This window comes from Staurois parvus, unplaced genomic scaffold (genome assembly GCF_062004578.1).
Source record: "Staurois parvus isolate SC_StPar_1 unplaced genomic scaffold, SC_StPar_1.0 ptg000096l, whole genome shotgun sequence".
Classification (NCBI taxonomy): domain Eukaryota; kingdom Metazoa; phylum Chordata; class Amphibia; order Anura; family Ranidae; genus Staurois; species Staurois parvus.
The window spans coordinates 17,960,866-17,973,426 of record NW_028317892.1 but is presented as its reverse complement, the minus strand read 5'-3'; the positions used below and the strand labels follow the sequence as shown (position 1 = coordinate 17,973,426).

At 41.0% G+C, this 12,561-nt stretch overlaps 1 protein-coding gene across 2 annotated transcripts in view; it reads right to left on the bottom strand.

The window, feature by feature from the left end:
* The window catches only part of ECPAS (Ecm29 proteasome adaptor and scaffold), a 171,195-nt gene that overhangs the window by 50,836 nt on the left and 107,798 nt on the right, over positions 1-12,561 (bottom strand). For both annotated transcript variants that reach the window (XM_089670950.1, XM_089670951.1), the window contains 3 exons: positions 1,533-1,650; positions 1,253-1,420; positions 59-138 (listed from right to left, as the gene is read on the bottom strand). In XM_089670950.1, coding sequence (XP_089527076.1) covers positions 59-138; positions 1,253-1,420; positions 1,533-1,650 — 366 coding nt within the window. The remainder of the gene's footprint in view (positions 1-58; positions 139-1,252; positions 1,421-1,532; positions 1,651-12,561) is intronic.

Genomic DNA, 12,561 nt, shown 5'->3' with positions numbered 1-12,561 from the left:
CCAATCCATGTTATACTAAATTAATTTCTTCTGTGTGAAATATCCCTAAGTCACATACCTTGATTCCCGAATTCTCCACATATTACTTGTCAGATTATTTATCAAGTCTTGGAGAATTTCAGTTAAATATTTATCAACCTATAGAGAACAAGAATGATTTGTCTATGAATTGCCATAAATGTATGGTGTTATTTGATAGCACAGAATTAACAGAAATCATGTACAGTACAACAAAACAACCAATAAGAAATCAGTGATAATTAATTTGTCTCATCAAAGCTGCACTTCAGCAGAACACTACCATACCATGAATTCATGTTTTGGTCCCTTCGCTGAACACAAACTTTAATTTTTATTTAACCTGATTACAGAGATTCTAACTCTGGTTAATATGGGTTACTGAACTCTGCCATAGTTATAGCAAGACAACACGGCCACGTTTATTTCACTTAGCAAGGTCTGCGTTCATGTCCGACATATGTGCTTAGGGACTGGCAATAAAAAGAGAATTTCAGTTTTGAAGGGCTTATCATAATAAGCAACTAGCAGATCTCCTGCTTTCACAAAACCACCGTACCATGTCCTGACAAACTGTATACAAAATTAGCCACAAAGCTGGCAGGGCATTTTGGAATTTTAATTTGACAGCAGGTAGCCTTAGACTGAGTGCCTGTCTCTGGTTTATCATTTCAGTGAAGTGGGTAATGATATTCAGCTAGAGATCCCAGATAAGCTTTTAAAAGTTGGTGAACAATGAATCACAACAACCATAAGAGCTGTGTTTTAATGGTGTTACCTCAATTTGGTCATGCTAAAGTTTATTTATATACCTACAAGTTAAAGAATACTTTGCACTAAAAAGCAAGGTACACTTATAACATCAGGCCTTCCTTCCCAACGTATACATTAATTACAATAGTCAAAAAAGCAACTGTGGTAATAAAAACAAAAAGATACTTACCTTACCGTCAGCTTCACTGGGTATCCCAAATCTCCAGAACAGATATGGGATGCTCATCATTTCCAGGTACCACGGTGCCCTTTCTCCCCTCAATTTTTTTTTTTTTTTTTTTAACTTTTATGTGGTAAACACACGATTGGAGGGTGTTATGAAGTAATAGGTAGACCTTGCCTTTGAGTGCAAGATGCATTTTAGATAAATGAACTATTACTACCAAGTTACATAAAAGAAAGGAAAAAAAAAAGGGGGGTTTGACAAAATTCTCACATCACATACAAGTCAAGTACTTACAGTAGCCTTGTCTGTGACCAGAGCATTCCATATGCTTGTCATAGCCTGCCGAACTCCAGTGTTTGGGTCAAACTGATAACGATACAATCGTGGAACAATCTGTGGCAAGAATGGTGCAAGCTGTTCCCCGGCCTTTGTAGCAATCACATTAAAGCCAAATGCTGCACCCTATTAGAGACAAGCATTTTCATTTAACTTTAAAAATAAATGCACACAAAAATGCAGATACCTAATGTACAATTATATTACTTCTGAACAAACTACAAAAACAAGACCTTACCTTTCGTGATGTCCACATAGCATGGTGGTTAGCAAGATTCATGAACTTGTATACAAGGTCTGGTTGACTAAGGTCACTGGCCAGTGCACACAGTTCTTTATATGTAGACAGCCCCTGCCTTTGGAAATATGAAACAGAACAGCCTAAATATGTGTGTCTCTTTGCAGCAGTATATGAATAATACAAAGTTGTAAAGGAAACAAATATATTAGCAAAATAAGTTTTAAAAGGGAATGATTAGTCGGTTTTCTACATATACAAGAAATTGAAAATAAGACTGCTGTAAAAAACATCTTAATAGTGTGTATTAAAGGATAGTTATGATGGGAGCAGTATACAAGACAGAATCTTAATAAAAATTTACCTTCACCATTATTGGTTAAGAAGAAAAGTCTTTAAAGTAGAACTATAGAAAAGACTTTTTTTATTTCCATTTTGGATAGAGTGAGGGCTATAACCCGTCAGAAATTGTTTTCGTCATCTGTGTCCCATTGGAGAGATTTCCCTTCACTTCCTATCCCAAAGCCAAACAGGAAGTGAGAGGAACTCCTTGAAAATTAAGGTAACTCCTTGGGGACCCCTAGGTCAGCAGGTCTCATGTCCCCATTGGAAGATTTTCCTTCTATTACTTTCTGGGGACAACCCAAAACTTAGGATTTTCTTTTACTTTCACTTTCAATGATACTGGTAAACAGGACAAACAGAGAGGGTGAATCTCCATAACAGGGGCACAGAGCACAATAAAAACTGGCAGGTGTTCTAATCCCTCTGGATTCTATCAAAAACCAAAAAAAGTTTTGCCTTTAGTTATACTTTATTTCTGTAATACTGATACTTTTAAAACTGGCTGATTTGTATGGGACAAAGTATGGCTAATAATAAATAGTAAATAGAATAGTAAACTTAGTTTAAAAAATTTCTGACAGGCAGGGTATTTCTGACAGAAGAGACCCTACCAGTCTCTTCTGTCAAACGCTTCCTCCTGCCTGTCAGCCATCATGTACACTAACCCACACATGCTCAGTTCTGTGAACATTCACGGCCCCAGAGCTGTGCTGTGGCGAAGTGGTAAATGTGTGAGAATGATGTCGCCGCAGCCCAGTCAGCAGCATGTTACTCAGAAGGGAGAGCAGGCAAAGACAGAAGCCCCGGGGGCCTGCTGGATCGTTCACACTGCAGTGCTAAAGGCAACCATTTGACACATAATATGTTTTGCATACCAGCACATTATGGCATAACCAACCTACTGGCCTCTAAAAAGAAAAAAATATAGCAGCGTTAACTACTGCTTTAATCACCAGCATCCATGTACATTTTTCAGAGGGCACATGATTGAGAAGGAAGATTGAACGCTATTCAATAGTTCCAGAGACCACGTTCCCATCATTCAAGGGAAGGTAACCAGGTTGTCTCTTCACAAATCAAATAATTTAAGAACAGCACACAAACCCATATATGTTACCGGTATTTAGTCCAAAAAAGTTGTTATTGCATGACACGTAAAGTATAATTTCAAATAAATAAACTTTGAAGAAAAATGTATGTCCTTACCATGAAATGTGTTTCTTGGAGTTCAGTAAGGGACACAAGATTCAGGTATTCTGACATGATTGAGTTATACTGCCACCTTACAGGAGGATTTAGGCACTGGCAAATAAATAAGCCATTGGCCAGCCAGGTACAACCCCTACCACTCCCAGCATGCTTCAGTTTTTGTAGACAAGCAGTACTTAGGAGTGGTACCGGAGTCCCTTAAATTAAAAATAAAGGCAAAGCTTTTTTTTTTTTTTTTTCAATCTTAGAAAGAGTAAGGGATGGTTATAACCTCACCTTTAATTATTTTGTCATTTGTGCCCCAGTAAGGAGACTTCCCTTTGCTTCCCGCCCCACAGCCAAAACAGGAAGTGAGAGGAAAACCCTCCAAAGTGAGGAAATCCCTAGCTGTCACCAGACCTAGTGTCCTTATTGTAGAAGATCCCCTGTATTTCTATTCTGGTGACAACCCAAAATTGTTTTTTTTCCCCTTTTATTTTCACTATTAGTGATAACAGTAAACAAGACAAATGAAGACAATCAACATCCCTAAATGGGGGACACGCAGTGAGAAAGTCCTGACAGTGTTCTAATCCTTCTCCATTCTAAATAAAACAAAAAAAAGTTTTGCTTTTAGCTATAAATTATCATCATTTATTAACCACTTGCACACATGTACAAAAAAAAAAAATCTGCATTTTTGGCCATAAAACTACTTAAAACCCCAATGATATTTTAAATAATTTCTGAAAGCAGAGGCATTGTACAATAAGAATATGTAATTCCATTTATGTGGCCCAATATTTGTGCAACTGTTAATCAAAGGAATATTTTTAGGGAAAAAAAATAATAATTTTAGTGCACACAAACATAATATAATACCCAATTGTTGTTGAAACATAAAAGATGGGGTTGTGTTGAATAAATAGACCACAAAACATATCAGGTCTTAAATTGCGTGCACCCATATCAAGAAAAATTATGGTACCCAAAAATCTCCACAGGTGACATTTTAAAAGCTTTTACTGCCCATCAGTTTAGAGTTAACCATGAGAATTGTTGCTCTCACTCTGACAATCAGTGATACCTCACGTGTGGTGCAAACCATGTGCTCATGTTTGCATTTCTGAGTGTGCGCAAGGCAACGTGGGTTATAGTAATTTTTTTTGCTTTGTGTTTAATAAATATAACATTTTTTTTCTTTTTTTTTTCTTTAACTTTAGTACTATCACAAGAGGTTGACTAACCCCCATGTGATAGCATTGGACATGTGACAGGTACTCTTTATGGAGACATTGGGGGTCTATAAGACCCCCAATGTCTCCCCTGCCCTCCAAAGCAGCTAACCGAGTGCAAACCTGCATGTAACAGCCAGGGATTGACAGCTCTGAAAACAGATGTGATGAAAATAATGTTGATTTCGGCTGCTTCATTCAGTTCAAAGTAGACAGAGAAATGGATTATCAGCATTCTTCCAATACAGAATATCCTGGAATTAAATATTTCTTCGCATTAGGCAAAATCAGCCTTCAATGTGTAATGATAGACCTTGAGAGGCAGACTTCCTAGCTCAGCATGGGAATTACCATCAGAGAGACCCATGTCTCTCAAAACATGAGCTTCAACAGACATGCCATTAAAACATGGGAACAGATCATCTGGCAGGATCCATGGTATATCTAGATTATATTTGATCAGGGTGGAGTACCACATATGCCTGGGCCAGTTGAGTGCAATGAAAACCTTCAGAATGCCCTCCATCTTGACCCGAAGACCCTTTTCACACAGGGCAGACTCTGTTTTGATCAGCAGGGACCTGTCTGCTGATCAGAGCCGAGGGGGCAGATGAGCCACCTGAGTCCAGTTTATGCAGAGTGGACATGACAGAGCCCACACTGCTCTAAGGTTAACCAGGAGTAAACAGTCTCTGCTCCAATCCACCTAGATAGAGCAGGACAGATCCCCGTTTTTTTTTTTTTTGTTTTTTTTTTAGCAGACAGGAGCTAGGCAGGCATCAATGGGCACAATTATGTTTACACCCACTGGTCAATAGGGGTGAATGGACCGTCTAATGAGGTCTGCTTGAAAAACTGACAAGTGGTCGTGATCTGACTGACCCTTCATGTGAAAGGGGCCTTAAAGTGGTTCTAAAGTCAAAAAGGGTTTTTTTACCTTAATGCATTCTATGTATTAAAGAATAACTTCCCCTTTTCAAAAAAAAAAATTGCATTTATTTATCTATTTTTCACACGTTACTTATCATTCACAGTAGACTGTGAATCAAAGATGTGGCTGTGTGGGCAGTTCCCTGTCCGTTGTCACTTGGCGACAGGGAGTGGGTATATATGATCATCATATTACACCCTAAAAGGGATGAAACATGTAAGAAGCTTCTAAAGGTGAGCTCATCCTTTAAGGTAAAAAAATTCCCAGTTGCTGTCCCCCCAGTTTCCTCCCTGACAGCCACTGCTGAGGTGTTGACCGACTGAATTCTGATTAGTGAACCTCTAGATGGGGTTTCTAGTGTTGCAGGGACACCCAAATCTTTCAGAGTTCCAGAATGCGTATTGAAAGATCAGGATTTTTCTGACATCCCCTGTAGTGACAAGGTGTCTCAGACCCTTCACAGACCATAAGGCTGGCATTAGTCATGAGTATTTTCCAAGAGACTAGAAAGGATTTACTAGCCTCCAGAGCTGGATTTCTGAGCCACCAGACCAGAGACAACTTTGTCCAGAGACTGAACTGATTTGTCTCACAATAACAAAATGCTGTGTTGAAGGAATCTGGAGTGGAACTGAATAAATGGAAGAGCCTCAAAAAAAAAGTCTACCGTCTGTCCCAAAAGTCTCATGCTGAATTGCAGTGTTGGACAATCCCTGGATTGCAAAATCCGAGTCTAGGAGCAGAGATTTCAACGTTTTTCTCTAGGAAGGAAAACTTTGGCCTGGGTTGTCTCTAGGACACAACCCAGATATTCCAGTAAATGTGTTGGCCCAAGCACTGATTTTTGAAAGTATAGGATCCAGCTGAACCTTTTTAAAGCTTGGATTGACCGCATCACATTGTCAGACAGTATTTGAGCTGACTGTTCCCTCAACAGGATGTCATCTAGGTATCCCACAACAGGAATACCTTGGGTGCACAGTAAATATAGTACTGCAACCAGAAACTTGGTGAACACTCGGGTTACAGACTGACACAGACGTTGGAGTGAAAAAAAGCTGTATTAGACCCATTGATTGGTGTATGGGTTAGAAAATCTAGTAAGAATCTTTGAGATTGATTCCACTAGATATGTGCTTACCTATGGATTGAAGAAACCGCTGCATATATTTAGGCGCTGGACTTTTTGAATTTACAAGGATTTGAATAGGGCTTCCCAGCATTTTTAAGTGGGATCCTTAAAAACTAGTGTGTCCTCAGTAGGTACAGTCAATGTTTTATTAAGACAGGCTATTTCCGGATCCACTGCACAATGGTCCATTTTTTAAGAAAATTCTCATCAAATGAATACTAGTCTCAAAAACTTTTGGAAGAAGTAAATAGTTTATCAGGAGTAATACATGTTAAAGTATGTATTGTGTACTGGAAATGTATGTATGCAACGCATACTGGAAAACTTGGCTAGTCTTGGAGCCTTTTAGGGATCACAGATTGAAACCAGCACTGGTAGACACAACATGCTGTTCCATTTTAAATGTGGCTCATAAAGCATCAGTATGAGCCAATATGGTATATTTAGGCCTGGGAGCAAAATCAGCTTATGGAGGCTCCTCAGAAGCAAATCCTTTAACAAGAATTTGTGATACTCTTCATCAGACCAAACTTCTGCAGCAGAAGGCTCAGAGTCTGCCTACAGCTGCAGGAATGTCCAAAAAAAAGATTCTGGAGAGGTAGTCGTAGAAGTATGCTCACAGCCTCTGCTTTCAATCAGCAATCACAGATGCCAATTGTCCCTTAAAATCTAGCATAGATGTGGAGAACTCCTGCCTGGATAAGGTAGAGGAGGGGGGCCCACATGAGGTGAAGTTATGGAAGATTATGAAAAGTGTGTTGACTCAAACAGCCGACAAAGATCCAGGCTATTGGTATCAGGTCCCTTGAGAGGGACACTGCTGGCCACCTCAGAACTGTTAGTTGATTGTCTGCTGGAAAAACTGCAGTGGGGCTAGGAGTCAGCATGTTGTGCTGCTTAACAGGGTGGTTGAATGGCCGAAAGTGACAAGTTCACTCTAGGTGCCAGTAAAGACAGAGGTGTAAAACAGTGTGTCTCCTGCAGATAAGAGCAATGGCAGGTAGAAACTACCCCACACTGGAAAAAGGTGGACACAGGGCAGAGAGTACAAGCATTTAGGTCCTCAGCGTGTTAATCCTTTCTATGGAAACCAACAGAATGGGGACATAATGGTGGCATTTGATGTTAACAATTAATGCAGTAGTTCCACACTCCACCTATATGAAATTGTGCCACAGTTGCTGACCTGGATAGCGCATTCAGCTAACACAATAGCTGAAAGTCTGCAACGTGCCATATAACCAAAGGTGACTACAATACTAAGAGCTGCATAGTGAACCCCAAAAATGAAACAAAAATGACCAAAAAAAAGGGGGGGGGGTAATTTTCTCAGTAGAAAAAATACATCTATTCCCCGAGGACACTAGCAAAAAGTGTAAACATGCTAGGTGTAGAAATGCTCATACTAGGCTGGCCTTGGCTTTTTTTTGTATACCGAGGGTCCAAACCCTCCTGTACATGGCAGTATAACCCAAATATTTCAAAATAAAGAAGCGTGAGTTCACATATATGTGTGTTGAAATCACACCATTTCAGGGATGCGATTGTGTGTGAATACCCTTGCCCTTTTGTATTTCAATGGTTTTTATTAATTTATAACAAATTAACACAGGAGCAACAAATCACGCCCACGCAGGGGCTATCAATTGCACATAGACCCTTGCCCTTTTAATACAAATTTAGTACAGCTACAATTTTCAATCTGCCTTATATGCTAGAAATGCCATCCATCCTCTTCTCTACAAATCTGTCTTCCGCCCAGCCCGACGCAAATCTGCCTTCCGCCCACCCCGACGCAAATCTGTCTTCCAGCCACCCCGACGCAAATCTGTCTTCCAGCCACCCCGACGCAAATCTGTCTTCCGCCCACCCCGTCGCAAATCTGTCTTCCGCCCACCCCGACGCAAATCTGTCTTCCAGCCACCCCGACGCAAATCTGTCTTCCGCCCACCCCGACGCAAATCTGTCTTCCGCCCACCCCGTCGCAAATCTGTCTTCCGCCCACCCCGTCGCAAATCTGTCTTCCGCCCACCCCGTCGCAAATCTGTCTTCCGCCCACCCCGTCGCAAATCTGTCTTCCGCCCACCCCGTCGCAAATCTGTCTTCCGCCCACCCCGTCGCAAATCTGTCTTCCGCCCACCCCGTCGCAAATCTGTCTTCCGCCCACCCCGTCGCAAATCTGTCTTCCGCCCACCCCGTCGCAAATCTGTCTTCCGCCCACCCCGTCGCAAATCTGTCTTCCGCCCACCCCGTCGCAAATCTGTCTTCCGCCCACCCCGTCGCAAATCTGTCTTCCGCCCACCCCGTCGCAAATCTGTCTTCCGCCCACCCCGTCGCAAATCTGTCTTCCGCCCACCCCGTCGCAAATCTGTCTTCCGCCCACCCCGTCGCAAATCTGTCTTCCGCCCACCCCGTCGCAAATCTGTCTTCCGCCCACCCCGTCGCAAATCTGTCTTCCGCCCACCCCGTCGCAAATCTGTCTTCCGCCCACCCCGTCGCAAATCTGTCTTCCGCCCACCCCGTCGCAAATCTGTCTTCCGCCCACCCCGTCGCAAATCTGTCTTCCGCCCACCCCGTCGCAAATCTGTCTTCCGCCCACCCCGACGCAAATCTGTCTTCTAGCCACTCTTATGCAAAACCGGCTATAAATTGCATCCTATGTGCACAGTTATCTCAGAATGCCACTATTCCCTATGCCCTGTGAGTTTGGAGCGCATTGCTCCAAATTCTCACAGGACCCTTTTTAAAACCACACTCAAAACTCCCTGCATGTGAATCACATTTGTGTGAACCACCTCCATAGGAACACATACTATCTGGCCTGTCATGCGAATTGGTGTGTTTGAAAATGCATCCCGATTCGCATATATGTGAACCAGGACTGAATCTTGGTTTTGAAAGTACATTTATCTTCAGGCATTTTAGCTGCTACACAATTATAAATGCAAAAGCTTAGCTGCCTGGTGGGTGATGAATCAGTAAGCTTTGTTCATATTGAAAACTACCGCAAGATAAAATATATTATACTAGAATTAAACTGCAACCTCTAGGCTCAATGCACACTGGTTTAAAAAAACTCTGCTTTTACAGGAGTTCCGTGTTTTGCCTGTAGAAGCAGCTTAATGTTATCCTATGTGTCAATGCACATTAGGACTTTAGAGGCATATTTTAGGCTCAGCATTTAAAGGCAAAAAAAAAAAAACCTTCTGGTTTGTGCTTTTGATTAGAGTTTTCTGGCAGTTTTTGGAGGATGACCTGGTATCAAGAAGGGCAGCAAAGAAACCAATTCTTCCCAGGAAAAACAGGGACAGACTGATATTCTGCAACAGGTACATGGATTGGACTGCTGAGGACTTGCGTAAAGTAATTTTCTCTGATGAATCCCCTTTCCGATTGTTTGGGGCATCGGCAAAAAACCTTGTCTGGAAAGAAATGGTGAGCGCTACCATCAGTCCTGTGTCATGCCAACAGTAAAGCATCCTGAAACCATTCATGTGTGGTGTTGTTTTTTAGCCAATGGAGTGGGCTTACTCATAATTTTGCCTAAGAATGCAGACAGGAATAAAGAAAGGTACAAAAACATACTCAGAGAGCAACTTCTCCCAACCATCCAAGAACAGTGTGGTGATGAACAATGCCTTTTCCAGCATGATGGAGTGATAACTAAGTGGCTTCGGGAACAAAACATCGAAATTTTGGGTCCATGGCCAGGAAACTCCCCAGACCTTAATCTCATTGAGAACTTGTGGTCAATCCGCAAGAGGCGGGTAAACAAAAAAGTACCTCCACAAATTCTGACAAACTCCAAGCACTGATTATGCAAGAATGGGCTGCCATCAGTCAGGATGTGGTCCAGACGTTGATTAACAGCATTTTAGGGCAAATTGCAGAGGTCTTGAAAAGGATGAGTCAACACTGCAAATATTGACTCTTTGCGCATATTTAATGTAATTGTCAATTAAAGTCACTTATGAAATTTTTGTAATTATACTTCAATATACCATAGTAACATCTGACAAAAAGATCCAACCAACAGACTTTGTGAAAATTAATTTTTGTCACTCTGAAAACGTTTGGCCAGGGCTGCACACTTACATAATACAGTGAGATTCAAAAAGGATGAGCCAAAAGTAAGGATGATTTATTCATAATGGTATGAACCTAACACAACTGTTGCTTTGTGCACTGGTGTGCAGTCATCTTGGAACAGGAAGGGGCCATCCCCAAACTGTTCCCAAAAAGTTGGGAGCATTAAATTATTCAAAATGTCTTGATATGCTGACGCTTTAAGAGTCCCCTTCACTGGAACTAAGGGGCCAAGCTTAACCCCTAAAAAAACAACCCCACACCATAATCCCCCCTCCACCAAACTTTACACTTGGCACAATGCAGTCAGGCAAGTACCATTCTCCTGGCAACCGCCAAACCCAGACACATGCATCAGACAATAAGGTAAAAAAAAAAAAAATAGCGGCCTATAGCATTTATATTAATAAATTAAATGCTGACTAACTAATGTCAGCTGACAATCAGGTGATGTTCAAGGAACCTTACTACCCCGAGTACAAAACGTTATTATGGAAACTCATAAGGAGCGCACCATTAAAAAGAGGATCGAAGAAAAACAGCAGCGGTATATATAAAAAAATTCCTAACTTTATTAATTACAAAAGTATTAGTAACATCTTTCCAAAAATCAACAAAAAAACAATGTGTTGTCAAATGCAAGGGAAAAACAGCTCAGGCTCTCAGGCACACAACACCATGCACTCTAATGCCTATTAAGAAGATGGTAAAGCAGGATAGGCGACTGGCACGGAGAATCAGCAGTAGCTACTCTGGAATGAGTAATATACCAAAGGTTCTTTAATACTAGGGACTACAATGATTCAGTCTGGTTTACCCAATGATTCACCCTCTGTGTGTACTAGCATCTTCACTTTTAGACTGTTCTGAGCAACATTCTGAGAGCAGTCTGGTTGAAGAAACACCTATATGTGAAGTGCCTTGGAGCTACACTGGTAATACCAGAGACGCAGCTGACAGCCAGGGTTAGTAAACAAGTGTTTTTTGTTTATTTTTGGAAAAACGTTACTAATACTTTTGTAAATAATAAAGTTAAATCTTTTTTAAACATATACCACTGTTGTTCTTCTTGGAACCTCTTTTTGATGGTAAAATCCCTATGAGTTCCTATAAAAACTTTGTGTGCTCTACTTTAGATAGGGGAAGCTCTAGTGTGCATGTGCTGTGCGCCTCAAGCTGCTGCCAGCTCGCAGTAAAGTTACTGTGGGTGGGCGGCAAGTGGTTAAGGTTTGTATAACCATCGGTCACGAAGGGGTTATGCATAGCGAGAAACATATCCAGGGAACTGTATTAACCTTCAAAAAAATCCAAAACATTACATAATCAATACATTCAACAGATACAGTTGCATGGATCCATGTCTTACATTACAGTAGAATTAAAGGCAAAACTTTTTTCCCCCCCATTTTGGAGTAAGAGTGTTATAATTCTGGTCACTTTTTTGTCATGTGTCTCATTTGGGAGATTTCCCTTCACTTTCTCATAGCCAAAAAAGAAATGAGGAAATCCCTCCACAGTGAGGGAATCCCTGGTTATCACCAGAACTAGCGTCCCTGTTGAAAGATTTCCCCTCTACTGCTGTTCTGGGGACAACCCAAAATTTGGGATTTGCTTTTACTTTCACTTTCAGTGAAAATGGCAAAAAAGCTGGTGTTCTAATCCCTCTCCGTAAAATTGTGTTTTTAGTTACACTTTAACCACTTGACTCCCAAGGTAACTCTGACACTTCTCAAATGCATGTAAAAACGACAAAAATATTTTTGCTATAAAATTACTTATAACTCCCAAAAATTATGTTTTTTTATCAGGGGACCTAGAGAACAAAATGGTGGGTGTTGAAATTTTTTATATTTGCGTAGTGGTTTTTCAAATGCATGAATTTTAGCACACACAAAACACAATGTAATACCAAATTTCTTACAAGAATAAAAGATGATGTTATGCTGAGTAAATGGATACCCAACATGTCACGCTTTAAAATTGCGTATACCTGTGGAATGGCACCAAAGAATGATACCTAAAAATCTCCATAGGCGATGCTTTAAAAGTCCTTACAGATTGCTAGTTTGGAGTTACACAGGAGGTCTGGAGCTAAAATGATTTATCTCGCTG